Source organism: Triturus cristatus, chromosome 10 (genome assembly GCF_964204655.1).
Source record: "Triturus cristatus chromosome 10, aTriCri1.1, whole genome shotgun sequence".
Classification (NCBI taxonomy): domain Eukaryota; kingdom Metazoa; phylum Chordata; class Amphibia; order Caudata; family Salamandridae; genus Triturus; species Triturus cristatus.
Genome location: NC_140593.1, coordinates 1,141,545,046 through 1,141,571,969, shown reverse-complemented (window position 1 = coordinate 1,141,571,969; position 26,924 = coordinate 1,141,545,046). Strand labels below are relative to the sequence as shown.

Below are 26,924 nucleotides of genomic sequence, written 5' to 3'. Positions count from 1 at the left end.
ATGGGAGTCAACCACCACCATTTGGTGGTAAGTACATCCCCTATGTGACGTCAGGTCGTGTGCCCCGGAAGTAAATGTGCATGGTCGCCATCTTCAGATTCTCTCTCCATGGCGACTTTAGTAGCTGGAACCTTCCATGCTCTTTGTTATTGACCTTGCCAGTTTGCTCTTTCACATTTCCAGGCAGGCAGGTAGGTCACATGAGAATCCATAAAACCCTTCAATCTGCAAAACTACTTCTATCGGTAAGTAACCATTTTGGTTTGCAGCATGAATACTTTTCTGGATTCACATGCTGTGCATTGATTTCATAGCAGTAGTTGCCTCCCCACGGAGGTAGGGTTGAAATGTGCTTGAGTTTGCAAACAGGAGTTGTAGTACTTGGTCTCACATGTCCTTCCTTTTTTATTTAGATGTCGAAACAGTTTTGCAAATGTGTGTTTGGATGACCATGTCGCAGCCACGCAAATGTCACTGATGGGCATGTTGGATATGAAGGCCAGGGGTGCCCCATTCTTCCTCGTGGAATGTGCCCGAGGCCCAGGAGACAAAGGTTTATCAGTCCTTGTGGAGCAGGTTTGGATTGTTTCTACAATCCATCATGCGATGATTCTTAGTTACTGGTGTGCACTTGCAAAGTAGACAAAGTTGGTTCCTCTTCCTTAGTGTTTTTGTCTCTTGTAGGTAGTACGCAAGTGTTCTTTGCGCATCCAATGTGTGCAGTGTCCATTCAGCCTGGAAGAATGCTCTGGTTGACATGGAATTGTGATAATACCTGCAGTAGGAACTAAGGTTTGTTCTTAGTACCACTTTGTCCTTGTGGATTTGTAGGTAGGGCTCTAGGATGGTGAGCACTTTTAGTTTGCTTCCTCTGCGTACTGGTGGGATTGCTATTAAGAAGGCAGTTTTTAGAGTTAGGAATTTTAGTTCTGCCTTCTGCACAGGCAGAGAAGGTTCTATCATCAGCTGTGTGAGTACAATGTTAAGTTCCACATGGCTGGTGGTGCTACTTTCTTTGATCATTTCAGGAATCTTTTCCCAGCTGGAAAGGTGAAGCTATATTCCATTATTCTTCTGCTGTATGCAACTATAATGGCTAGGTGGACTTTCAATGATGAATAGGTCAGGTGGTGGCCATCCTCCACACCTCGACGACCAAGTACTCATCCCTTCCGCCCTGTGTACAATTCCACGCATGGACATGTGAATTCTCCCTCCCGTCCATAGTTGAAACTGGGTTGCATATGCCGTAACCATATCTCTGTTTCAGGCCTAACTTTGTATGTCCTGATGATGAACCTAACATTTCTCTAAGGATCGAAATGTCGTCCACAAAAGTACCCAGAATCAATTGTTACTTTTGTTTATTCCTGAACACATGAGCATTGGTACTTACAGATGGTGACTATAACCCATTGGGCAGCATCTCCTTAAGATGAGTCATCCCCGATTCCGTCCTTTATGGGCCTTGTGGCAGAACCTGGGCACTAATCACCCGACCTTTCTTTGAACAAAGTCTTTGCCATTACCTCACCTGTCGTAAGACAACGATCAATTCCCTGGCATCGATATAGCCTGGGCATTTACCAAATGCCCATCCCTATGTTTAGTCCTCTGAATCAACTGATTGGGTCCCGCGGAGCTGACAACGTAGCTGTTCACTTAATGGTTGGTTATTCTCGCCACAGTGAAACCGTCAAGAGTATACACTATGCCAGGTTGTACAAAGACCATTCCAATGGCTTGCTACTATGGGGCTTATGGCAGGATCCTCATAATAGACAAATGACTGATTGTAGGATGCAAAATCCCACAGGTTTCCTTCCCTGCCACTTCTAGGCGGGATCCTCAAACCACACTAAGGCTGTTTGGGCAATACTCATTTATGTGAGCAGCTCTATGCCCCATAGTCTAAACTATGCCAGGTTGTATGTCACCTATTTCCATAGGTTTTTCCACTACTACTCCTGGGTGGACCCCTCAATCCATACAATATGATAAGTTGTATTAAGCCCAGTCCTAATTGTTGCTCCTCGAATCTTCCAGAAAGAAATTTCAGAATAGGCCACCTGATGCTTGAACAATGCCAACTCCAATGGGTTCATCACTGGCACACCTGGGTGAATTTCAAAGACACATTCTTTGGTTGCTCATTTAATGGTTCTGCCTCTGACCCATCAGAACATGTACTATTGCCGGCTGCCCTGATCAGTCATATTCTGTCACAACCAGAGGACCCTTCAGAGCATGAGTGCCATGGTTGTACACTGCAGTAGGCTACAACAGTTCTATATCGCAATTCCCAAGTGGATGATCCATGCCACAACAGGGTAAACCCCCCCCCCCCCCAAAAGCTTATAGGATGGCTGCTTGATTAAGGTTGGTTCTTTGGTCAATCCACAGTAACAGATCAGGTGGGTCAAAGAATACCCTGATGGGTAAAATAATACTCATTGCTATGGAAGGTTTCCTGCTATATATGGGTGGACTCCTCAGAGCATAAGCTATGATTGGTCGCACTATGTCAATTCCTACGAATTACTTCTCCAGAATGGACTTCAGAGCAATTTGTATTTTTGATGCAAGTTTTCACTACTCAAGAGTAACGTATAGTTTATCGGTTGGTGTAGTTTTGCAGCTTGAAGACTTTCTGGATTCACTATGCTGTGCATTATTCCACCATATAGAAGTTGGATCCAGAATTGTAGGTTTTTATTCCTCTTTTTTTCGTGGCCCCGGTGGGCGTCGACATACCACCATTTGGTGTCCTTCGTAATGTCGACGTGCTTCCTCCAGAAGCTCCCACCTTTGGTCGCCATCTTCGGATTTTTTTTTCTTGGCTTGTGTTATTCTTGTTTTTCTCCATATTTTCTTAAGTCTTTTTCAGTATTAATCCCTTTCCTCCTGTCTCATCTTTCTGGTGGAGGAGGGTGGGTTCGCTGGTGAATCCAGAAAGTCTTCAAGCTGCAAAACTACAACAGGTAAGAAACTATACGTTTTGCAGCGTGAATCTTTCTGGATTAACTATGCTGTGCATAGACTTTGTAGCGGTTTGTCCTTATTGTGGTGGCTGGGTGGACGATGAGCACTGGTTACTGAATATGTGTTGTAAGACCTTCTGTCCCACTTGCGCTTCTTAGTTCATTTGGATATCTACACAGTAGTGCTTAGTGAACGCGTGCACTGAAGACCATGTTGCAGCTTGGCAAATGTCTTGATTAGGTGTGTTAGCTAGAAACACAATTGTGTTTCTAGCTACAACCGCAGTTCAGGCACTTGTGACCTCGAGATTGGACTATGGAAACATGCTTTATCTGGGATCAAATAAGGATGTTACAGGGAAACTACAAGAGGTCCAAAATTCTGCTGACAGGCTGCTATGCCGGCTTTCCAAAAACTCTTCAACTTCCAGTGCCCTGCGTAATCTTAATTGGCTTAAGGTTGAAAACCACGTGAAGTTTAAGGCCATGAGTTATATGTACAAAATTAAAATTGGTTCCTCTCCGAAATACTTACAAACTTTGGTTCACCTCTACCAGCCCGCTCATGTGCTTCGCTCGGCCACTCATGTGCTTCGCTCGGTACATTTGTGGTGCCTAGTGTTAAACTTAAAAGAATGGGTGGTCAGTCATTTGCCTATCTAGGCCCAGTGTTCTGGATCTCCCTTCCCATTGCAATTCGCAATGAAACCTCATATCCGATTTTTCGTAAACTTAAAAACATGGTTATTTAATCAATAATTTTAATCTGTATTTCTGATTCCATTTTATTGCTTTTGGTCCCTTGCCAGGTTTAGCGCTGGGAAACCCTTGTTGGGTAGCTGTGCGCTGTATAAAATTAATCTAACATAACATAACAATTGTTGCCTCTTTATTCCTTGTTGAGTGAGCATGAACTGCTCCTTGTAACAGTTGTCCTGCTTGTTTGTGACATAGTTGTATGGTTTGTGCAATTCACCGTGCAATGATATTTTTGGTAACTGGTCGCCCCAAAAAACTGCTGGCGAAAGAAAAAAAGAGCTGCTTAGTTTTTCTGCACTCCTTTGTCCTTTCTATATAGTGCATCACAGCCCTCCTAGCGTCCAGTGTGTGCAGTGCCCTTTCTGTGCTTGTGGTTGTTTTTTGGAAAAAACTAGGTATTTGGATTGTTTGGTTGCTGTGGAACCAAGACACCACCTTTGGCATGAAGTGTGAGTCTGTCCTCATTACAATCCTATCACTGTGTATCTGCAGGTAGGGCTCTTGAAGTGTTAGCGCTTGGAACTCACTCTTTGTAGTGATGTGATAGCCACTAAGAAGGCCGTCTTTAGCATGTGCAGTGTAGCCTTGTGGATTGGCTCAAATGGTGCCTTCATCAATTGAGTTAGCACTACGTTGAAGTTCCATGCTGGTGCTGGCATTCTGTTTGGAGGTGAGATTCTATTTGCTCCTTCTAGAAATCTTTTTACTACTTGGGAGGTGAAGAAACCTTTCCTCGTTTCTCCTCTTGTGCAAGCCACTATCGCCGCTAAGTGCACCCTTAGGGATGTGTAGCTTAGTTTATTTAGTAGTAGATGTGTTAAGTATTTTAGTACTGTTGATTCCTTTGTGATTTTCCTTTGCAGTTTCTCCCTAATGCACCATTCGGTGAATCTTTTCCACTTTGTTACGTAGCATTTCCTTGTGGTAGGCCTCCTTGATTCCCGCAGCACTGCCATTGTGCTTGCCGGTAGTTTAAGGTGTGCAAACTCTAGGTCTTCAGGAGCCAATGCCGCTAGGCTGAGACTCTCTGGCTCTGGGTGTAGCACCCTTCCGTTCTGCATTGTTAACAGGTCCCTTCTCTTGGGAATCTGTGTGCTGGTGCCTGCGTCATCTCCACTATTTGTGAGAACCAGGACTGTCTGGCCCACTGAGGTGCTATTAGTATCAGCGACATGTTGCTGATCCTGCATTTGCTGAGTACCCTGTGTATCAGTGGTATCGGGGGAAAAGCGTATGCAAAGGTTTTTGACCAACTTATCCATAGCGCATTTCCTTGTGACCTATGGTCTGGTTGTCTGGATGCGAAGTGTTGGCATTTTGCATTTTGGTGTGTTGCAAATAGGTCTATTTGCGGTGTACCCCACTATACTTTCTGTATTTCCTGTTGGTTGATCTCTCATTCGTGGGATGCTGACGTCTGCCTGCTGAGTCTGTCTGCTTCCACACAGTCCTTCCCTGGGAGATGTATTGCTAGTAGGTCTATTTTTAGTGGGATGGCACATGTCCATATTTCCTGCGCTAGCCCCGATAGTGCTACTGATTGTGTTCCTCCTGGTTTGTTGATGTAGAACATGGTTTTCGTGTTGTCTGTTTGGAAAAACACCCTGTTTCCATACAGCTCCTTCTGAAAGGCTTTTAAGGCTAGGAACACAGTTTTTAGTTCTAGGTAGTTGATGTGCTTGACCGCATCCAGCTGCGACCATAGTCCCCTCACCTTGAGTTTGTTCATTTGCGCGCCCCACCGCAGGTGGGAGGCGTCAGTCGTGATGGTCACTGTTTGAGTTGGTTGTGTGAATGGTTTCCCCTGTGATATGTTTTTCTTGTTCCACCATGCTATTTCCTGGTGCACTGCGTGTGTGACAACCACTAGATCTTCTCAACTCCCTGTTGCCTTTGGCCATTGCTGCTGTTTCCATTCCTGGAATGGTCTCATGTGGAGTCGAATATTTGGGACCAGGTGAATGCATGACACCATCATTCCCATCAGCTTGCTCACGGTCCTCACTGTCAGAACTTGCCCCTTGTGGTAAAGACTTATTTCCTTCAGTATCGCCAATGTTCTCTTCCTGCTGGGGAAAACTTTGGCCTGAATGGTGTCGATCTCCGTCCCAAAGAGAATCTTGATCTGCTCCGGTTCTGTTGACGATTTTTTCCAATGGATTGTGAAACCCAGTTGGGTCAGTGTTTGTACGACCTGCTGGATGTGTTTGCAGTGGCTGTACGAACTTGCCTTTATGAGCCAGCCGTCGAGATAGGGGTATACGTGTATTCCTTGCCTTCGTAGGTGTTCTGCGACTGCTGCTAGGCACTTTGTAAACACCCTTGGTGCAGATTTGAGCCTGAATGCCAGTACTGTGAACTGGTAGTGAGTTTGGTTGATCACACACCTTAGTAGACATTTGTGCTTGTGGTTGATGGGGATGTACAAGTACGCGTCCTTTAAATCTATAGTTGCCATGTAATCCCCCTGTTGTATTTGTGGTATTACCTCTTGTAGGGCAGTCATTTTGAATCTTTGAGTCCTTATGAATTTGTTCAAGAACCTTAGATGTAGAATAGGTCTTAGTGTTTCGTCCACCTTTGGCACGAGGAAGTAAGAAGAGTAAACCCCCTTGTTCCTTTGGTTGTGCGGCACTATCTCCATCGCCTCCTTGCCGAGCAGTTCCTGCGCCTCTAGGTGCAAGAGCGAAAGTTCTTTTGCTGAGTGTGCCTGTTTCTTGGTTTTCTGTTTGGAGGTTGTTTTTCTAGCTCTATACAGTACCCGTATTGTATGATGTTTAGTATCCATTTGTCTGTTGTGACCTTACTCCACTCCTGGATGAAGTCTCCTATTCTTCCCCCTACTGGTGTTGTGTGTTCGAGGTAGTTTGTTGTGGAACGCCTGGTCTTTAATTTTCTGTATGTCCTTTTGCCCACCCCGAGGTGTAGTTAGGGTGGGCGTTTGCTTTACTTTGAAGTCACTTGGCGGTAGGCTGCTGGCCTCCTCTCCGTGTCTGGCCCAGTCTGTTTGAGCGCCCTCGAAAGGACTGGCCCCGGGGCTGGTACTGCCAGTTCTGCTGCTGATGTCCCTGCTGTTGCTGGCCCTGGTTGTTCCCTTGGTAGCTTTGCTGGAACGTTTGGTGCGTTGTAGTAGGCACATTGCCAACCCTACCACCTAGTCTTCTAGCGGGTGTACCCCTTCTCATCCCTCTGAACTGCAGTGCTCCCATGGACCTTGCAGTCTCGTTGTCCTTTTTGAGCTGGGTGAACTTGTCGTCAACCGGTGTGCCAAACAGTTGTTCACCGTTAAAAGGTGTGTTCAGGATGTTGTTCTGCACCTCTGGCTTGAAGCCTGAAATTCTAGGCCATGCGTGTCTTCTCTCGGACACTCTGATCATCGTTTGTCTGCTCGACGTGTCCGCAGCATCCAAGGCCGATTTTAAACAAGTATTTGGCAAGTTCTTGCCTTCTTCTACCAGGTGAGCTGCCCTTTGTTGGTAATGGTCTGGTAGATGCTCCAGGAGTTTCCCCACTTCCTCCCAATGTTGGTATGCGTGCCTGTTGATTAGAGCGTTGGAGTTTGCGATGCGCCATTGAATTGCCGCACTCCGTTCCACCTTCCTCCCTACGAAGTCCATCCTTCTACTCTCCTTGTCTGGAGGTGGTCCGGCATTTGTAGGTACATTGGCCCTTTTCCTAGCCATTGCTGTGATAATGGAATCGGGTGGCACTGACCCCCTGGATATAAGCAGGGTCCTTTGAGGAATGCTTACGCTTCTTCTCCGTTCTTGGGGTTACTGCTTTGCATACTGCTGGTTCTTTAAAGGCATCCCTTCCCTGGTCCAGCACACTAGGGAGCATGGGCAGGAACTGGCTCCTAGTTTGCCGAGGCAGCAGAGTTTCCAGGAGGAAACATGCCTTGGGCTTCTCTTCCTCCAGTTTCACCCCATATGTCTGTGCAGCCTTTTGGACGACCAAATTGTAGATTCCTATGTCGTCTGGCGGTGAAGGCCTCGAAGGGTACGTGTCTACTCCTTCCGGCAATTCTGCGTCGAGGTCATGCAACTCCAAGTCTTGTGCCTCAGAGGACGTTGAGCCCCAGTAGGTCTGCTGATCCTTGTCGTCTTCGCAATAATATACTTCCTCCTGTTCCTCGACCGGTTTAGGCGTTTGGCAGTTCCGCGTCCTCGTCTTTCGGCTTCGAGCGTGGGCTTCAGTGGGATGGTGTACTGGCTCATCCTTTCGTCGTAGTCCTTTTTTCGCTGCAGGATGCTCGCCATTTCTGCCTCGAACCTCCTCTTCCTTTCCATCTCTGCGGCCTCTTCATTGTCGAGAGATTGTGCGATTCGATTTGAGGTAGTCGAAGTAATTGTTGGCCCTGCTTTCCTCTGCGCCAAGGTGTCCCTTTCAAGGGCATCCTTCAACGACCTTGATTTTTCGAGGGCTTTCGCCGTCTTGGAGTCCTGTTCGAAGGATCCGCTGGGCTGCTTGTCCTTGGGTGAGGTTGCCTTCGCCAAGAGTTCTGGTGGCAATGTTCCCTTCGAGGACTTTGCTCCACTCCTTCGAGTGTTGCTCGAGGGCTTCGCTTCACCCTTTCCTGTGTCGCTCGAGTGTCTGGGGGTCGACTACTCTTACCTCCTTAGATGACCATGTAGTCCTCCGGTCCCTCTGTGAGGTTATCCTCCTCTCCACTGGAGAGGGCCAAGTCTAGGAGCGATGGAGGTGGCCCCCGCATGGTGTGGTTCGCCCTGCTCTGCTTCTCTCTTACTCTGAGGGTTTTGGGTGTGAACGCCGAGGACGCATTGCAGTCCTCGCTGTTGTGGTCGAGCGACAGGCAGAGGTTGCAGAACGGATGCTGGTCCTTCTGGGCGTATTTATGGTGACAATTGGTGCAAAACTTGAAAGGTGTTTTGTCCATTCCGCCGCTCAGGGAGCCCCCTGCGAGCGCATACTCCGTTGAACGTCGAGATCTCGGTCGAAAACCTTCTCCCTCGTCGTCCCGGTTACCTGACCTGTAGTCGGGTGTCTTGAAAAGTTTGAATATCGTCGATTTTCTTCTCTTTCCGTCGGTTCTTTCTTCAAAACTTTGGAGCTCTTCGGTAACGATCCCGACCCAACGGCGGAAAAAAGAATCTGAAGCTGGCGACCAAAGGTGGGAGCTTCCGGAGGAAGCATGTCGACATCACGGAGGACACCAAATGGTGGTATGTCGACGCCCACCTGGGCCACGAAGATAAAAAAAAGAGAAAAAAAGGACTACAATTCCAGACCCAACTACTAGATGGCGGAATAATGCACAGCATAGTGAATCCAGAAAGATTCACGCTGCAAAACGAATAGTTTCTTACCTGTCGGTGTAGTTTTGCAGCTTGAAGATCTTTCTGGATTCACTATGCTGTGCATTATTCCGCGATCTTGTGGTTGGGTCCGGATTCGTAGTCTTTTCTTTGTTTTTTTTTTTTGTTTTTTGTAGCCCAGGTGGGCGTCGACGTACACCATTTGGTGCACCTCCCGTGACGTCGTCGTGCTTCCTGCGGAAGTCCCACCTTTGGGGCGCCATCTTCGGGTTCTTTTTTCCTTTCCTGTTTTTTTTTTTTTTTTTTTTTAACCCTAGGCGATTGATTAATCCTTCTTGTCCCTTTATCTGTATGTTTGTATTGCTTTGATCTTTTCCATTTTACCCCCTCTTCCTCCAGCCTCATCTTCCTGGCGGAGGTGGGTGGGTTCGCTAGTGAATCCAGAAAGATCTTCAAGCTGCAAAACTACACCGACAGGTAAGAAACTATTCGTTTTGCAGCGTGAATCTTTCTGGATTCACTATGCTGTGCATCGATTTTGTAGCGGTTTTCCTAGTTCTGTGGCGGCTGGGTGGTAGATGAGCGTTGGTCGTTGAAAATGTGCTGAAGCACCTTCTGTCCAACCTGTGCTTCCTTGTTCATCTGAATGTCCACGCAGTAGTGTTTCGTGAACGTGTGCACAGATGCCCAAGTTGCCGCGAGGCATATGTCCTGGATGGGCGTGTTCGCCAGGAAGGCCACGGTGGCCCCTTTCTTCCTTGTGGAGTGAGCCTGCGGCCCCTCCGCTAGCTCCTGTCCAGCCTGTTTGTGGCAGAATTGAATAGTGAGGGCAATCCACCTTGCGATGGTGCCCTTAGTCACTGGTCTACCCATGAAGCTAGTAGCAAAGGACACAAACAGCTGTTTCGACTTCCTGAGTTCTTTGGTTCTCTCAATGTAGTGCATCACCGCTCTTCTGGCATCGAGGGTGTGCAGTGCCTTTTCTGCCTTTGTAGTCGGGTTTTGGAAGAAACTTGGTATCTGGATAGTCTGATTTATGTGGAACGCCGACACTACCTTGGGCATGAAGTGTGGGTCCGTTCTCAGGACTATTCTATCTTTGTGAATCTGAATGTAGGGTTCCTGCAGCGTTAGTGCTTGAAGCTCGCTCACCCTGCGTAGTGAGGTTATGGCCACCAGAAAGGCTGTTTTCATAGTCAACATCTGCAGTGTGGCCTTGTGAATGGGTTCAAACGGTGCCTTCATGAACTCCGTCAGGACCACATTCAGATTCCATGCCGGCGGCGGCAACCTTTTCGGGGGGGCCATCCTTTTGGCTCCTTCCATGAATCTCCTCACCACCTGCGAGCTGAAGAAACTTCCACCTTTTTCACCTCTGGTGTAGGCCACGATGGCCGCTAGGTGTACCCTTAGTGAGCTCGAGCAGAGGTTACTCTTTAGAAGGTGTGTGAGGTACCTCAGTACTGTTGAGTCTCTTGTCATTCTGTTTTGCAGGCCCTTTTTCCGGCACCACACAGTGAACCTCTTCCATTTTGCGCTGTAGCATTTTCGTGTAGTTGGTTTCCTCGCCTCCCGTAGCACTCGCATCGTGCTCGGCGGCAATCTTAAGTGTGCGAACTCTAGGTCTTCAGGAGCCATGCCGCCAGGTTGAGGGTCTCTGGCTCTGGGTGCAGGACCTCTCCGTTTTGCATTGAGAGCAGGTCCTTCCTCCTCTCGAACCTGTATGGGTCGCCTTGTGCCATTTCCTGAATTTGTGAGAACCATGTCTGCCTCGCCCACTGCGGAGCCACCAGGGTCATGTTGCTGGTTCTGCACTTGTCGACCACTCTGTGCAACAGGGGTATCGGTGGAAAGGCGTAGGCAAATGTCCTCGACCAGCTTATCCATAGGGCATTTCCCTTGGATTGCTGATCTGGTTGCCTGGACGCGAAGCTTTGGCATTTTGCATTGTGGCGTGTTGCAAAAAGGTCTATTGTGGGAGTCCCCCATCTCCGGAAGAGTTTCTCCGTTTCCTGGCCATTGAGCTCCCACTCGTGTGATGCTGAGGTCTGCCTGCTTAGCCAGTCTGCCTCCACATTGTCCTTCCCCGGTAGGTGAATTGCCAGTAGATCTATCCTGAGAGGTATGGCCCATCTCCAAATCTCCTGAGCTAGGGATGAGAGCGGGAACGACTGTGTCCCCCCTTGTTTGTTGATGTAGAACATCGCCGTGGTGTTGTCTGTTTGGACCAACACCCTCTTGTTGAACAGGTGCCTCTGGAATGCCTTCAGGGCTAGCAGGATTGTTTTCAACTCGAGGTAGTTGATATGGCGGACCGCATCTGCTGGGGCCCATAGACCCCTCACTCTGAGGTTGTCCATGTGCGCTCCCCATCCCTTCTGCGATGCGTCCGTGGTAATGGTCACTGTTGGGATTGGTGGTGTCAGGCTTCTCCCTGCTGTTACGACTACAATTCCAGACCCAACTACTAGATGGCGGAATAATGCACAGCATTGTGAATCCAGAAAGATTCACGCTGCAAAACTCTTTACTTCTGGGCAATCTTCATATGACCTTGTTTAATGTGGTCAGAACTAGAGGACACAAAGTAAAAGGTGCATTTTCAGTCCCATCTTTTCTCACATACTCTGTAGAACATCAAAAAAATATATACAACATAGGCCAAACAATATTCAAATATCTAATGCTTCTGTGATCCCACTTCTGCCGCAGCGTGTGTTCTACTGTTTGTATTATATGCTCTTTTTGTTTGCTAGCGGCCAGCCTGAAGGTTGTAGGCCCATCTTTGTATATCTTTTGGATTCTGTAATAAAGGGTTTCAACAAAAAAAATATATATATCTAATGCTTAAGAATCCAGTCATTTTAAATTTACAGAGCAAAATAACCAAACTCTTCTAGCCCTAGAACAAAACATCTAAACACTACCTGAATAGGCCATGTGACAGACTTTTCCATCCTTAGCACGCCATGAAGTTGTAATGCTACCCATCAGCGATGCACTTTAGCACACTGTTAAGGTTATGTAGCATTATACACAAATTTAACCCCAACAAAATCAGAAGCTGCATTATAAGGATTAGTGGTAAAATCAAGGTCAAACAATCTCTGCCCCACTCTCCCAGTGGTTCAATCTGTAGTGGAGCATAATAACTATTGTATGCCATACCAGGTTTGCTTGGAGCCAAATGCCCGATAGGAGCATTTCCCCAACCAGAAGAAGCATCAGTGTTGTGCTGTCCCCAGCCACTATTTGTTTCCATAGGCTTTCCCCAAGCAGATGTTCCATTATCCACCGGAGCAGCCGGAGTAGGAGTTTCTGACCAGGGTTCCCCCCAACCTTCAATAAAACAGGAGAAAGAGTTAATCTGAGACAGCCAAAAATGTGAAAACATGTATTGTAAGTGTACAAGAAAAGAAAATGTTTAATGTGCATATTAATTAGGATCTTAAGTAAAGTGGTTTTTAAGACATCCAGTGAAAACATTAAACAGAAAACTATTTTTTCCAAGACAACCTTCAATTTCCAACTTGAACTATTTATAAAACAAAAATTGAATTATGCAGGCATACCTCTTTCTCTGAAGACCAAACTTACTCAAGACTAAAAAGATTACAGGAAATGGTGGCTGCAGCTCAAAGGTCAAGATAACCTATAGGTGTGATTGTGAGTTTGTGGGGCAGGTGGGATGGAGGAGGACAATTTGTACAGACTGTTAACATCGCAAGTGAACATCTACCAAATCTGCTCGGATATATTCAAAGTGCCAGATTAAGAGTTAGCATACCGAAAAGAATTGCACAACTTGAATAAAATGGGACATGTGGGGATAAATGAAGACAATATAAAAAATATAATCTGGCATGGCCAGGAAAATACCAGAAAGTAAACTATAGAGTACATGGGTTGTGTTACTTTATGCATGTATAGTTTTATGAAATTTGACTACCGATAACGAAACGGAATAGATCCATCGAATAGTAGCACTGCTGATGGACAATGTGACGTCTTGCAACAACTGAAGGTAGGACTGGTCGTCAGACTAGCTAATACAGGTCTATTGCCATACCAGGAGGTAGGATGACTGGCTGGATATCTGTCCACCATGTACAACTCGAGAGTCTGATCAAGAGAGGAAACTGATTAAAGGGCATTAGATTAAGATGCACAGTGGGCATAAGGAATTTAACAGCATACAGAATGAAAGTACCAAAACTACCCACACACTGCAGTTCACAATGTAGCTCTTTTTAGTCTCCATCTTTCGAATGCCATTTGGCCTAAATAGACCACAATGTTAAAACAAACTTTCTAATAAAGGCATCAGCTTGATAGCGATAGTTACCTGCAAGCATGGCCATGATAAAGATATAGACAGAAGGCTCACCTGATGTGCTACTGCTTTCCTTTATTGGCATGGCACTTGTAGGCGGTGGTTGAGGAAGGCTCTGGACCATCTGCTCTGAAGTGTTGCTACTGTTTGGTGCATTCTTATTCCACAGGTTGACATTTTTGCTGTTGTATTTACTTGGGTCCCCCCAAGCAGCAGTCCCATCATCGATCTCCATTTTACGACGTATTGATTCTGGTGAAGGCTCTTCCCATCCTGTGGGTTCCTCTTCCTTTGATGAAGTCGGTATCGGTCCACCCAACCAGCCTGAGGGCTTATTAGTGCCAGATGGTGCTCCCCTTGATACAGATTTTTCCTGGTGCTTGCTCCACTCAGAGGAGTTGCCCGACTTGGAGGATTCCTCCCACGCTGTAGGCTGGCTAGGTTTTGTAGACTCTGACCCCCAACCCGGAGACTGGCCGACTTTTGAAATGTCATCACCCCAACCTTGAGACATACTAGCTTTTACAACCTCAGACCCCCAGCCCTGCGACTGATCAACTTTAGCTGGTTCAACCCCCCACCCCTGAGTAGGACCAACCTTGGTCGGTTCACCACCCCACTCTTGGGACTGGCCAGCTTTTGCAGAGTCCCTGCTCCAACCCTGTGACTGGCTGATCTTGGCTTGGTCGCCACCCCACCTCTGGGAATGGCTACCCTTTGTAGCTTCTCCACCCCATCCTTGGGACTGATTGCCTTTTGCTGAGTCACCCCAACTCGAAGTACTACTCTGATTTGGATTATTACTGTTGCCCCAGTTAGAAGTTGACCGATTGAGGTCATTCCAACCAGATGGCGATTTGTCACTGCCACTACCAGATGAGCTTGCTTTCTGAGAGTCCCCCCAATGGTTATTTTGGGAGTTCTCCTCCCAGCCGTCAACAGCCGGTGAACCCCAGCTTGGGTGAGGCTTAGGTCCATCTGTCCATCCCTGTTTGACCTTTTGTGCATCATTCCATGTAGGTTTGTCCTCTTTGCCATTTCCCCATGATTGATTGCCCTTTGACATTCCTGTAGTAGTAGCAGCAGCAGCAGAAGTATCCTCTTCCCACCCACCCTGGCTGGCTGAGCCTTTGGTGTCCCTCCACCCTGTAGCAGACTTTGGATCCCCCCACCCAGAGGTTGATGAGGTATCATTGCTAACAGGGTTCGGCCTTCCCACCCATCCCGAGTTAGGTGCTGTTGCGGAGCCACCCCAGGCTTCTGTTCCGATGTCAGTCTTTTTCTCCGCCCTATGTGAAGCAGCTTCAGTGTCCCAGGCAGTATTCTGTTTTATTGGTGTCTGACCCCAGCCAGAGTTGCAGAGGACTCGGGGATCAAGGTCTGCTCTGTTTACAATACTGTGGAGCAATGCCTGCTGATCAACTTTCCTTCTCTCTTGGCTAGAACCATCGTCAGACTCTTTCTCGTGCTGGCTTCCTGTGCTGCTCTCAGTACTGCCTCGACTGCCCCCACGTTCCGTACCTTTGGCCCACATATTGTTCTGCTGATTCTGGCTGCTGGCATCTTCATCCTCATCAGTGGACTTCCAGCCATTGGTTAGCTTCTTATTCTGCGTTCCATTTGCACCATCATTGGAATGCTGATTGTTAGGCAATTTGCTCCATTCCCCATTGGATACATTAGTGCCAGAGTTTTGTGCTGGATTTCCCCACCCTCTTCGATCTCCACCAGAGGTATCCCCATTTCCGGTTCCCCACTGCATAATATGGGGATGGGAAGTGCTTTGCTCCCATGACCCACTTTTCTCACCATTAGTTTTCTGGTTCGATATGCAGGGCCCGTTAATGCCAGGCTGCATTAAAGTTGCATTCACAGTGTCACAATTAGCTTGCCCATTAGGGACTGAACATTTGTCTCCGGAGTAATTAGCGCTGGAGACGTTCCATGTAGTACCATATGATGCGCCATTTTTTGCCTCACCATTACTCAGGTGAGGATTGGAAGTGCCATTGGAATTTGAAGGGGTGGGAAACGCAGAATGATTTGCACCATTCGCACGCCACGGTCCGTGTCCTGGAGTCTTAGGCTGCTCGTTCATCTGCATGGAACTAGCAGAGTTTGGTAAACTAGAGGTCGTAAAGTTAGTAGTGTTATTTGGTCCAGTTGTTTCAGTGTGAAGGTTTTGAGGTTGCCCACTGAAAGAAACCTTCCTTGTACCATTTACTTCTGAGTGGCAAGACTCCTGCAGGCTTCCCCAGGAGCCATGGGTGGAACTACCCACCTTAGAGTTAATACTCTGATTGTTAGGCACCTGACCTATGGTACTGGACTGTATCTTTGTGCCAGAATTAGTTCCCCCAACAGGCCCATTTGGGGTATGTCCATTGCTCTCCGGATTGGGCCAGGCACCGTGGTTACCATTAGAATTCAAAGTGCTTGGATTTATCCCTCCTTTTGCTGAAGAGCCGACGGTGCCCCAAGCATTGATCCTGTTGTGCCTGCGTTCAGATATGCTCTCGGGACCGTCGACAGAACCTTGAGATGTGCTTAGGATGGCCCCGTGGGAGGCACCCCACGGACCATTAATACTTCCGTTGCCCACATTATTGCTGTTGCTACCAACCATGAACTTGCTTGGAGGACCATACCCAATACCGTTCCTGCAGCCATCTAATTCACTCATTGTACTCCCTGAAGCCATAATGTGGAGGTTCTTCTCAGACCCAGAGGTTGAGGCAGAGTCAGTATCCATACATTCTGAAGCCAGCTCCGAGTCACTGCCTGTGATTGATGGCCAGGCCTCTTTGTCAGAACCGTCTACAATAACATTGTCCCAATTTGTGCTGGAGTCACTGTTGGAAGAGACCGGTCCCCAGTGTGAATTGTCATAGTGAGATCCAAGACCGTTGTGGTTCAGATCTAGGTAGGGGATAAAACCATCAGTCAGAAACTATTTCTAAGTGACACAGATACACTTCTTACACATACAGACAACAAACCAGAACCGATTGCACACTCTTTCAACATAGGCACAGGTACCAGTTGTGATATAAACATATTTGTGTTCAATCAATTTCAATTGTGTATATTGAACTTTGAAAAATGCTCAGGAAATAAAATATATTAATCAGCTTCTGAGAGTCCAACAAAACCAGTTCAAGTGTGAAGCATTTTAAGTCCAGAGGAACTGAGGCGAAGCCTTCATCACCCCACATGAGAACTACCTGTTGGTGCATACACCGACGCACTTACCTTGGATTAGATCACAAGTAGGATTCGAGATTGAGTCCAACTCACAAAATCTGTTAATTTGCGTGTTTGGTCTATGTATTACATAAGTGGACGGTTACATGAATAAAATGGCCAAATACAAAAAGAACATAATAGATTTTAGTCAATGGTGTTGACACTTTCTTAGGAATAGTGGTTAATTTTAATGTGATTTTAACATGTAGAAAATGTTTATTCCCTCGTGGCATTTGATTTTCCATTTATGAGATAAAACGGTTTTCTTCATGATTAATCATTGCAATTCTGGATATTGGTCCTGAAAGTTGAATTAATGACATTCTGTTCATTCACAAATATCATCCTCAACCGTCTTAAATAACGTATGAAATGTTGACTGAAACCCATACTCACTCAGCAGATTATCTGTAGGTTTAATAGTGCTGCACTGTACTGCCCCCACAGTTCTAGGAAAGAACTCGAGAGCAAATACTGTACATTCATATCAAACAGGAGTCACGTCAATGCCATGTTGCTGGAACCGAAGCAGAATTTTAAACATTTCCAATTTAATCAACTGCAGGTAATGTGCAATTTCAGTTTTTGATGTACTATGTATTATTTATGCAGATTTGAAATGGGCAGTTTTACAAAAAGTGCGGGGAAGTGGGTGGTAGTCTTTTTACCCAAAATGGTTTTAAAGGACACATTTTTAAAAAGAGATTGCACACTTGACCCAAACATGGCCTTGTCATATGGGTATCCTTGGGCAAATACTGGTCTGTAATTTTATACTTTTACAGTGAAAAAAAACAAAATGAAAGTAGCATCAATGGTCAAACAAGGTTAAACACTTTGCTACAGGGTTGAGTGCCAAGAAAAAGATATTGAAAATAAAAATCCAGCTCCAGAGCTCATCAAAATAATCCTCCCAGCTTGTAAATCAGTAAGACCGCATCTTCAGTCGTGACTAGTAATTGCTTCTGTATACTAGTCCCGCTGCAGTTTTTTTGCAACCCTTTAAATTGTATTGTGACCATTCTGTAGAGCTCTTTTGTACTTTACAGTAGAGTTCACAGTAGCCCACCTAAATACACTGCTTCACGCATGTAGACAATAGCTAGACAGCTGCATGCATATTAACTATGGCAGTTGTGCTTCTTCCAGTTGTTAAATAAACATGTTTTGATTTGAGAACACTGCTATCTTTTCGGTTTATCAGTTTACATCCTACGACATTCCTAATGTGTATCACTAGTAGTCCATGAAAGGGAAACAATACAAGAACCAAACCTCAACATATGCACTTGTCTGACCAATTAGCCAACTATTTAAACCACAGTGAAATCTGTGATAGACTTTAAAACTATTCTTACAGACTGGAAACATTTTGAAAGATGTTTCGGAGCATTCTTTAGTTCTAGAAGAGAAACCAGCAGATATGAACGCTCCTGCAGAGTTTCAGACTGCATCAGTCCAAATTTAAGAATCTAGTTCTTCATCTGAAAGCTGATCACTGCAAGCACCTGGTATGGTATGCAGATTATGACTAAAGAACTGCCTTCTTATCTTCTGGCTATGGATCTCCCCAGCACAGCTCAACCAGCTAGAAGTTATGCAAAATACAGCAATGTACAAAAGTAACCAATGTCTTTGATAGAACTTGCCAAAAAAGACATTTCCACTGTAGAACGCATTGATAGTACTCTTGCAGGAGATCATGGATACACACAGAGGTGCATGCACAGGTGAGTTGCCAAAGTGGTGCATAAACACCCATGAAGCATGACAGCCAAGACCAATTTCTATCAGAAGACGGTATGTTACAAATAGAAAAAACATTAAAATAAAGTTATGTATTAGATTGTGCAAAGAAATTAACATTCACAAGTTTTTTTAAAACGTAGGAAATTGAAGTAAATTAAGTTCACCACATCCATGGAACACCTCAACTTCAGACTTCAAACAGACTGTAAAACCACCATCAGGGGCTACCGACGATATCTGAGCCCTGGAACTCTCTGCAGCTTTCATTTGGTCTTCAACCACACACTCATCACAAGGCTGCAGAGCATAGGCATCCAAGGATCCTCTTTCAGATGGATCGCCTCTTTCCTCACCAGAACGGCGCAAAAAGTCTGCTTTCCCCTCCTTCACCTCCAAACCCAAGAAATGATGCAGGGAGTCTGCTCAGGAACAGAACTACGCTTGGGACTACAGAACATCAGCAGTTAGGGACTAAGTCAACATACCACCTCAGTACCGACTAGCTATAGTGTCTCACTTGACGACATACTCCTAACCAGAGGAACAAGTGAATTGACACCCCAGAACACAACACTCCCGACACTCTCAGGGATCGCAATTACGGGACACTCCCTTTCGCTCACACACTCGTACTCGTCAACAAGATATGAAAAAAAAACACAAAGAAAGTTTGAAATGTTTGTTTAAAATATTGTGCTCTGAAATGCAGTATATGTGCCATACTAAGAAAACTGCCTAGTAAAAATACCATCAGCATTGTCAAATCATATATATCATGAAAAGCCCTGTCATATCTGACAGAATAGCCTAACTCTCCTCCTCTTCTACAGAAGCCAAACTGATTATACAGCAAATATCTCTGGGTTTAGCAGCTGAACCTGTGCCTTAGCATACACAGATGAAAGCTCTACATCTCATATACAGCTGGGATCTCTCTATAAGACAAGGTTCACATGTTCATAAACTAAACAATCGCTTCATTTCTGTGTTAGGTCTAGGTGTGAGCGCCTGACCAGAACAAAACAACAAGGGACATTGTTATTTGACCTTGTCTACTGTTCAGACTAAATCCCAGGAAAGAACAGAACGAGAAAACAACTGCAGGTTTTGTGTGAAAATATAATGTGGAGCAGAAGCAAATGTGGTTATGTAGTAACCTGTGCAAAGCTAATACGGCCCGTGTCGTGCACACTTAAGCTAACACGGGGAAAACTACAATAGGCCCCGTTATAGAGCACGACAGGATCCTCGCTCAGACCGACCCTTTTCAACACTCATAGGACACCTCTAGGCAGCATCGCCAAAAGTCACGAGCTCAACATCATATCCTATGCAGACGACACACAACTCATACTCGCCTACTCCAAAGACACAAAGACCAACTTCCAAAACATGACAGACGTTGCCAACTGGATGAAGGGCAACTGCCTGAAGTTCAACACGGTCAAGACAAAGGTACTGATTTTCTGAAAAAAAAGGTCCCTATGAGATGCACTCTGGTGGCCCTTGGAACACAGACCTACTCCTGCCACTGACCATGCTGGGAACCTAGGCATCATGCTGGACAACAAGCTAACCATGATGACTCAGGTCAACTCCTCCTCCTTCATCCTCCACATGCTTCATAAGATATCCAAATGTCTACCCCCAAAGCTCAAGACGCACCATCACCCAGACCCTCATCTCTAGTCAACTGGACAGTGGCAATGCTCTAAGCAGGGACCGCAGATCACCTCCCCAGACTATAGAACATACAGAATGATGACGCCAGACTCCTCCTGGATCTCCATAAATGAACCCACATCACCACCTAGCTCAGGGATCTCCGCTATCTCTCTGTACAGAGAAGATGGCACTTCATGTCCTGACCCATGCATACAACGCCCTATACAACTGCGGACCCGCCTACTTAAACCACCACCCAATCTTCCACCAGCCCACCAGACAGCTGAACTCCTTTCTATAATTTTCACCTCCTACCCCCATCAGATTTAGCAGATGCGATGGTTGCTCCTTCGACCTAGCAGTGAAGACATGGAATGAGCTACCATTTCATCTACAGAACTCCCCTATCTCTTTCAGAGTTCCGAAAATCCCCGAAGACCTGGCTATTTGGCCAATCAACTGGACCATGCCTTCACATCTTCATGGGTGACAAGAAGTACTCAACAAATCTACTGATTGGGAAAATAAAATGAGATAGTGACAAGCCATTGAAATTTGCCAGTTAAGGTCACCTACACAAAGCATGTCTAGTGCTCCGCCATGAAAACCTTAACTCACCTCCAAAATGGGCTTATCATTTCTCATGTGACTGATGCAATCGCTAACATTGGTGACTATATATTAAGACCTTAACATGGATGTTAATGATTACATCATTTTGGATTCAATTGAATTGTATAGCTGGTGCATTTTAGGGACTTATAGGCTTTGCTTTGGATCCTTAAAGTCACTACAACCTTTCTCAGTTTATTTCTTAGGATGTTTTCCTTTGGAAATGTTAAAGGGTTTGTACTACCTGAAAAATAACCAAACATTTTACTAAAAAGGAGCATTTAGACTTAGATGCAGAGCCATCACTTGTGCATTAAGCTCACGCAGCACATGACACAAGCCCATGCACTGTAGGGTTCAAATGCAAGGCCTGCCCTGAGGCAAGTCCCACTGCTCAAACGCCTGTACGTTCATCAACCACCAAATATAACAGTCTGATATGTGAAGCTTAAACATAAGATCTGGGCCAGGCTTTAGCTGCAACCAAATGGGGTCCACAGTGAGCAGGAGGCGCTGTAGGTGCTCAACAAAACATGCCAAATATGACAAAGTACAGATAGATCTCAGAAATGGATTCAAGTATGCCAAAATATTTCATGGAAATTGGTTACGGCTAGCCGATCTTACAGTACAATAACTATTGTGAATAATTACAAGATCAAGAGACAATCACCGCCTACTGGATCAATCTGTTATCACGTCCTCTGCAGGCGCATTCAAAGCCTTGTCTTTGACTTCTTTGCTCAGAGCATATGTAGTTAGAAGTACTAGAACACTGCAATTTAAAATACTACCTAGCACCATTCAAATATAAAAGTAGTTACCTGGCTGCTCATGATTTTTTAAACCTCTTAGCACAAATAATCTGTGGTTTTTATTGGACAGTACATACAGATGGCAAGAATCATGAGCAAATAACAGGGTTGGAGTGATGATGCATGGGTTTGTCTCAGATGTTCGGTGATCGAGACAATTTAAATAGGAGTCCTAACGTAAATCACATTAGGCCTAGGCACGGACAGTATTGACCATGTGATCATGCCTATTAAGGTGATTCATTAGAATGCTTTCAGAGACTTGATCCATTTATGTACTCTTCAACAGAGAAATTATGGGTCTTTTAAAAGAGTGAATGGGGCAAAGACGCATATCTGGATGGATGTTAATTGGACATATGGACTGAAGAGGCAGCGATCACTATTTAAACATTACTGCAGCCCAAAAATAGCTACGAAGCAGCACAAGGACCAACCTTTTTTTTCTTCTTTTCACCAGAATTTTATACAGCATAAACTTGACCCGAAGGTATCGGAGCGCTTTACGTGAGCACCAGTTACATTACAGACGGACATTCATTTTTTGTAGGCACTGGGAGATTAAGTGATTTGCCCAGAATCAAAGGCTTTTTACCGTCCCTGCCGAGACTCATCTGATTCCCCAGTGTCAAGGTCGACACCTCAAGCCGTTTGGCCACATCCTCTCCTCAAGAGTAAAGTAGTGCAGATGTCAGAACCCAAAGACTGTATTCCACTGTATTCTTTTCTTTTTGAAATGTTTAGATTAAGCACACCTAGCAGTCCTCATTTGAGAACTTATTTTAGCAGATAGGATTTGGGATATCGAGGGTGACATATTACGTCCCTGGCAACCATAAGAAAGAAGAGCACACCTAATGAGTTTTATAAATTCCTACCCAGGTTAATCATTTTAACAAACGTTTCCCTAAAAACACACATTTCTGATACTCCAAAGGTTCTCAGTTGAAAATACAGCAAACCCTATCCAATCCCCCTTCAAAAGTCAAGAAATGTAAGCTGTATTACAAATCGGAAACCAATGCAAGCATGATGGAGACATACACATTCCATGGTGGCCTTGCTCTTCAAATGACATCCACCTCATCCCAGTTGTACTAGCAGTATTATTTAGAATTCGAAATGTGATGCTTTGCAAGTGTACAGTTCAAGTTAACCCTCACATTTCCCAAATGGTTGACCTTATGTCAAACAGAGTAAAAACTGTAAAAACTGAACACTTCCAATACATTATGAGTTTGTTTTTTAATTGCTTTTTTTTAAAAAAAATCCACAATTTAGGACGATTGAAAATCAGTCACGATCGCATTATCAAAGCACTAAACAAACCTATTTTAGATACAGCTAGAGCTGAACAAGATATGACTAACCCCATTTGACATCCGTGCTCAATTCATAAGGACTCAAACATGTTTGCATTGATGCCATATTGTGCTTCTTAAACAGTATGGATATCTAAGGAATTACTACAATTTCTATTTGGATCACGAACAGTACACAAAGGGGAATTTTCAGCTGTTGTATTACTCTTTCGCAATTACCTTGTGCAGGGTGTAGGTTGATTAACATTTCAGTACACATTCTTAATATGGTTATAGCTATGGCCAAATGAGTTCTATAACTACACAAAATAAGAATCCATCGCAGAGAGAACCAACTGGAGTTTGTCGCAATTTCCATCAGTAAGGTGAAGAATAAGCCTGTGATAGATGCGCTTTTAAAATTCTAGTACTTTGAGGGTATGAAGGACAGATGCTCTACAGTTAGACCTATTAAAGACTCACAGGGGCTTCCTTAGCGGGGGTAACTAATGGATATGATGGACCACATAGCCGCACTGTACATATCGGATTGGGCTCTTCTTTGGTTTGGGAATTATCACTACATAACGGGTCATCAAGCTGTGAAGCGGACTCTCCCCTACCCTTATGGAGGTGTGCACTGATATCAAGGGGGAGCCAGGCTCTGACCAACAGGTGCATTAGTATGACAGAGCAATGGCTTTAGTGGAAGAAATTAGTACTTATTTATCGATACACCTTACACCACCCCCACCCCCCCCTTGTTTTTGATAAACGATCAAGTTGTGAACACTCATGTATTTATTTTACTGCACTTTTAAGAGTTGAACCGGATGTCGTCTTGATTTCAAAATGAACCAGAGAACGTTTTCAATAAAAAAGTGTGCATGTAGAGTAAAACAGTGAGATTCAACTGGATTTGCTAAGAAACAGGAAGGGTCTAGAGCTAAATTGAACTCTTGAGTAACTTATCATCCAGAGTCATTCCGATAAGATACCCTTAGGCTTTAGCAGTCTGCTGATCCGAAAGGCTGGAACCATCCTGAACAAATACTGCAAAGCAGGGTTCTTAAAACAGGAGAGAAAATATTCATTAGCCAGTCAGAGTGGTATTTTATCACAGCAGTAGCTATGAAAAATAGCTGACATATCTTAGTGACGCCCCCGCATCTAATACAAATTCAACATGGACTGTAGTTAGCAAGGTAAATGACAAACACAAGGAAGGGGCAGGTACACGGTTATTTATTCTCCAAAGTCAAAAAATGAACCTGAGACACTTGTCTATAAAATGGGACCCTGTGGATTTCTTTGTGGCTGGTCACACATGACAGACTGAAATGTTCAAGTTGCCATATCAGTATCCTCATGAATAAGGCTTCAAAATCCAGGAAAATGCTGGGACAAAAGAAGGCCTAAACAAGTATTCCTACAAGTGATCATGTGCATGAGAAATATTTTGTTTCCAAATAGACCACAACTAAAGCATGGATGGCTGGTTACGGGACTTATTGAATCTTAATTTTGTCTGGCCCCACCAGTAAATTCTTCTCACTCAAAAGCAACAGTCAAAATATTGCAATCTGTGCACAGTTTCCAATCTCCATGGCCAAGAAATACTGGCTTGCTAACATAGAAACAGCAAAGCAGCAACCCTTTCAAGCAGAACCAATTTGGAGATATGATTCAAAAGATTTCAGTACCAGTAGTTCCTTTGGCTTGGTCAGTGACTCGAAGCTCTGGCACTAGAGTCACAGCAGACCCTTTAATGAAACTAACCAATTACTGATGTAAGTGGGAAAGGCGGGGCAAAGTCCCACAAACGGCAATTCAGGGCTATTTCAGAGGCCACTAAAATAATAGATTAAAAAAACATGATAGATTATCGAGGTGTATCTCTTTAAAATGTGTGCAATGAAACCCATAAGAGAGTAATATCTCATCCTTACATCATAACCAGAATACAACTCAAAATCCAGGAGAAAGGGTTCCCAAAAACGAAGTAGAGATCCTGGCTGGTCATGACAAAATTCCTCGAGTCAATGAAGCAGCATGTCCACAATGGTATATACAATACTGTTGATAAACGGTACTGTTAGAGGGGAAATAGCATCAACTTCCTCTGGTCAAATCTCCCGAGGATCAGATTGAAAGAAGAGTACATCATGAACGGCAGAAAGAGACAACCTTCGCACGTTTGGAGGTACTGTGAAGTCATTTAAGCAGGTAGCAGTGGTACATATACGTCAAGACGCTACAGATATAAATCCTTTCTCTCTCAATTAAACAGGCTGGAATTGGGATTCCTAGAGAAGTTGTTAAAACACGTCTTAAAAACATGTTGCAAAAGTTGACCCAAGTTTTTTTTTTTTTTTTTTTTTTTTTTTTTTTTTTAAATCAAGGCTACACATAATTTCCCCCAGCCCAGACATTTGTATGCCCAGAAAGAGAGACAAACAGAAGTGTCTTAACTTGCTGTTAGAAGTCCCAATACATTTCCCACCCAACAGGGTCAAATAATTGACCAGTGCCTGAAAACTATAAACGTGGCTTAAATTTTGATATGGCTCTATGTGCATTCCTTTCAACGATGCCCGATTGATCTTCAGCAAGTCCAAACCTCCTTTATATAAATCGGGTAAGACCCAAATTAATTAAATACTGAAAAAAACATGAATTTACTTATCGGCAATGTGTAGCTTAAGAAAACAAGATCAAAATGTAACGTTTTTTCCTTTGAAAATGATTCTTTTTCATTTGAAAAGAGCACACACAATGAATGTATGGCTCAAGTTTCTCTGCACAGCCTTTCTAGACTGGTTGTGTGTCAGGACAGCCCCTACAGCCTTGCTGCTCCACAAACAAAAGAAACAACTAATTTAATAACTGCAGTTGGCTCCTGAGATGCAAGCTAACAAACCTAAACATATCCTAGAATCCAGACTGCATTAGAAACACAAAACGACTTAATTGTATTACATGCTTGCTATATTTCTTTTTTAACAAGCGGCATACAATTCTGGAAGGTGGTGTTGTCTGATGTGTCAACTATGAGTGGAGTGTTTTTATATTTTGAAAGACGCCCAGAGATGTGCTCCACATGTATTGTAGAGCATTTAGCAGTGGCTTTACATGCCAAACAATATGCGAAAACACTGGAGGTATAGTTTTGTACATAGCCTACACAAACCTAGTGAATTTTAATAAGTGCCGTTACCGAATCATGATTAAGAAAAGCCAGGGTTTTAACGCCTTTCTAAAATCTAGAAGGCTCCTGGAGGACTATTATTCTCTTTGGGAGCGTGTTCCAGAACTTGTGCCCTTAAACATAAAAGGGGGAACTTTAAAGTCTTAATTTTTAAAGTAATTATTGGAGTGGACTAATTTGTCTGAACAACTTTAGTTTCAACTATAAGGCGGCTGGTCCTGTGTGTGCAAGATGCAGACTACTTTGCAGATTGTTCTTGCTTCTGGTACCAGTGTATGGATTGGAGACCAAAAAAAAAAAAAAAAAAATGGGCCTGCTTTAGTATACAACTCGTCTAGCTGCTGCCTTCTGGATTTGTTGCTAAATGCCTAATGGCTTGGTTTAAAATTCTCATGTAGAAGCCATTTGCAAAATCCAGACCTTACACTAAGGTTATTGATGCATGAATCCTGGGCGGTGAGCCAAATTAAGGCAAGTTGAAGCATACTCAAGAAAAAGATTCGCAGTTGTGTTTGTTAGCTTGATTTTGAAGTGAGGGTAACATAAATGAACATGGAAATCTGTTTCACTTCCTTTGATGTGGTTCGTGTAAGTCCTAATTGCACAGCCAGAAGGACAGCGTGTGGCAACGTTGCCAGGAGAAAATTCCCACTTTTTCAAAGTAAAGTCTAAGATGATACCTTAGCAACCGTTGGTCCTCTGCCAAGAGGCAATCTCCTAGGGCTGGATGTCTTAAGGTCCAACCACTAACCACGTTTTTAGATGATCAGTCATCAATAGCAGGTGACCTTGATAGAAACAGACCACGTCAGGAAGCCATGATAGGTTTATACCAAAAAGAAAAGCAGTTGTTGAGCCTTGAGGAACAACTCTTCGAGTAGAAGAATGTAAATGTGACAATTTGTTCTGCGGGTGGGGTCGTTGTTCATCCTGATCACGACAGTATATTCAGTTTGTGTTTATTAGTCTTTATAAAATT

The 26,924-nt window shown here is 44.5% G+C and overlaps 2 protein-coding genes across 8 annotated transcripts in view; both read right to left on the bottom strand.

The window, feature by feature from the left end:
* The window catches only part of TNRC6A (trinucleotide repeat containing adaptor 6A), a 451,850-nt gene that overhangs the window by 309,871 nt on the left and 115,055 nt on the right, over positions 1-26,924 (bottom strand). For all 7 annotated transcript variants that reach the window (XM_085629474.1, XM_085629478.1, XM_085629475.1 and 4 more), the window contains 2 exons: positions 13,404-16,268; positions 12,185-12,355 (listed from right to left, as the gene is read on the bottom strand). In XM_085629474.1, the coding sequence (XP_085485600.1) occupies positions 12,185-12,355; positions 13,404-16,268 (3,036 nt within the window). The remainder of the gene's footprint in view (positions 1-12,184; positions 12,356-13,403; positions 16,269-26,924) is intronic.
* Positions 9,326-11,797, bottom strand: LOC146796767 (uncharacterized). Its single transcript, XM_085629479.1, has 2 exons — positions 9,538-11,797; positions 9,326-9,447 (listed from the first exon to the last, which is right to left on the bottom strand). Exon 1 carries the CDS (start codon positions 11,507-11,509, stop codon positions 9,569-9,571), a length of 1,941 nt encoding a protein of 646 aa, XP_085485605.1. The 5' UTR covers positions 11,510-11,797; the 3' UTR covers positions 9,326-9,447; positions 9,538-9,568.

What these genes read in the sequence shown, in the direction of transcription:
- LOC146796767 (XM_085629479.1), bottom strand. Translation starts at nt 11,509, where the DNA reads ATGCTGTGCATTATTCCGCCATCTAGTAGTTGGGTCTGGAATTGTAGT.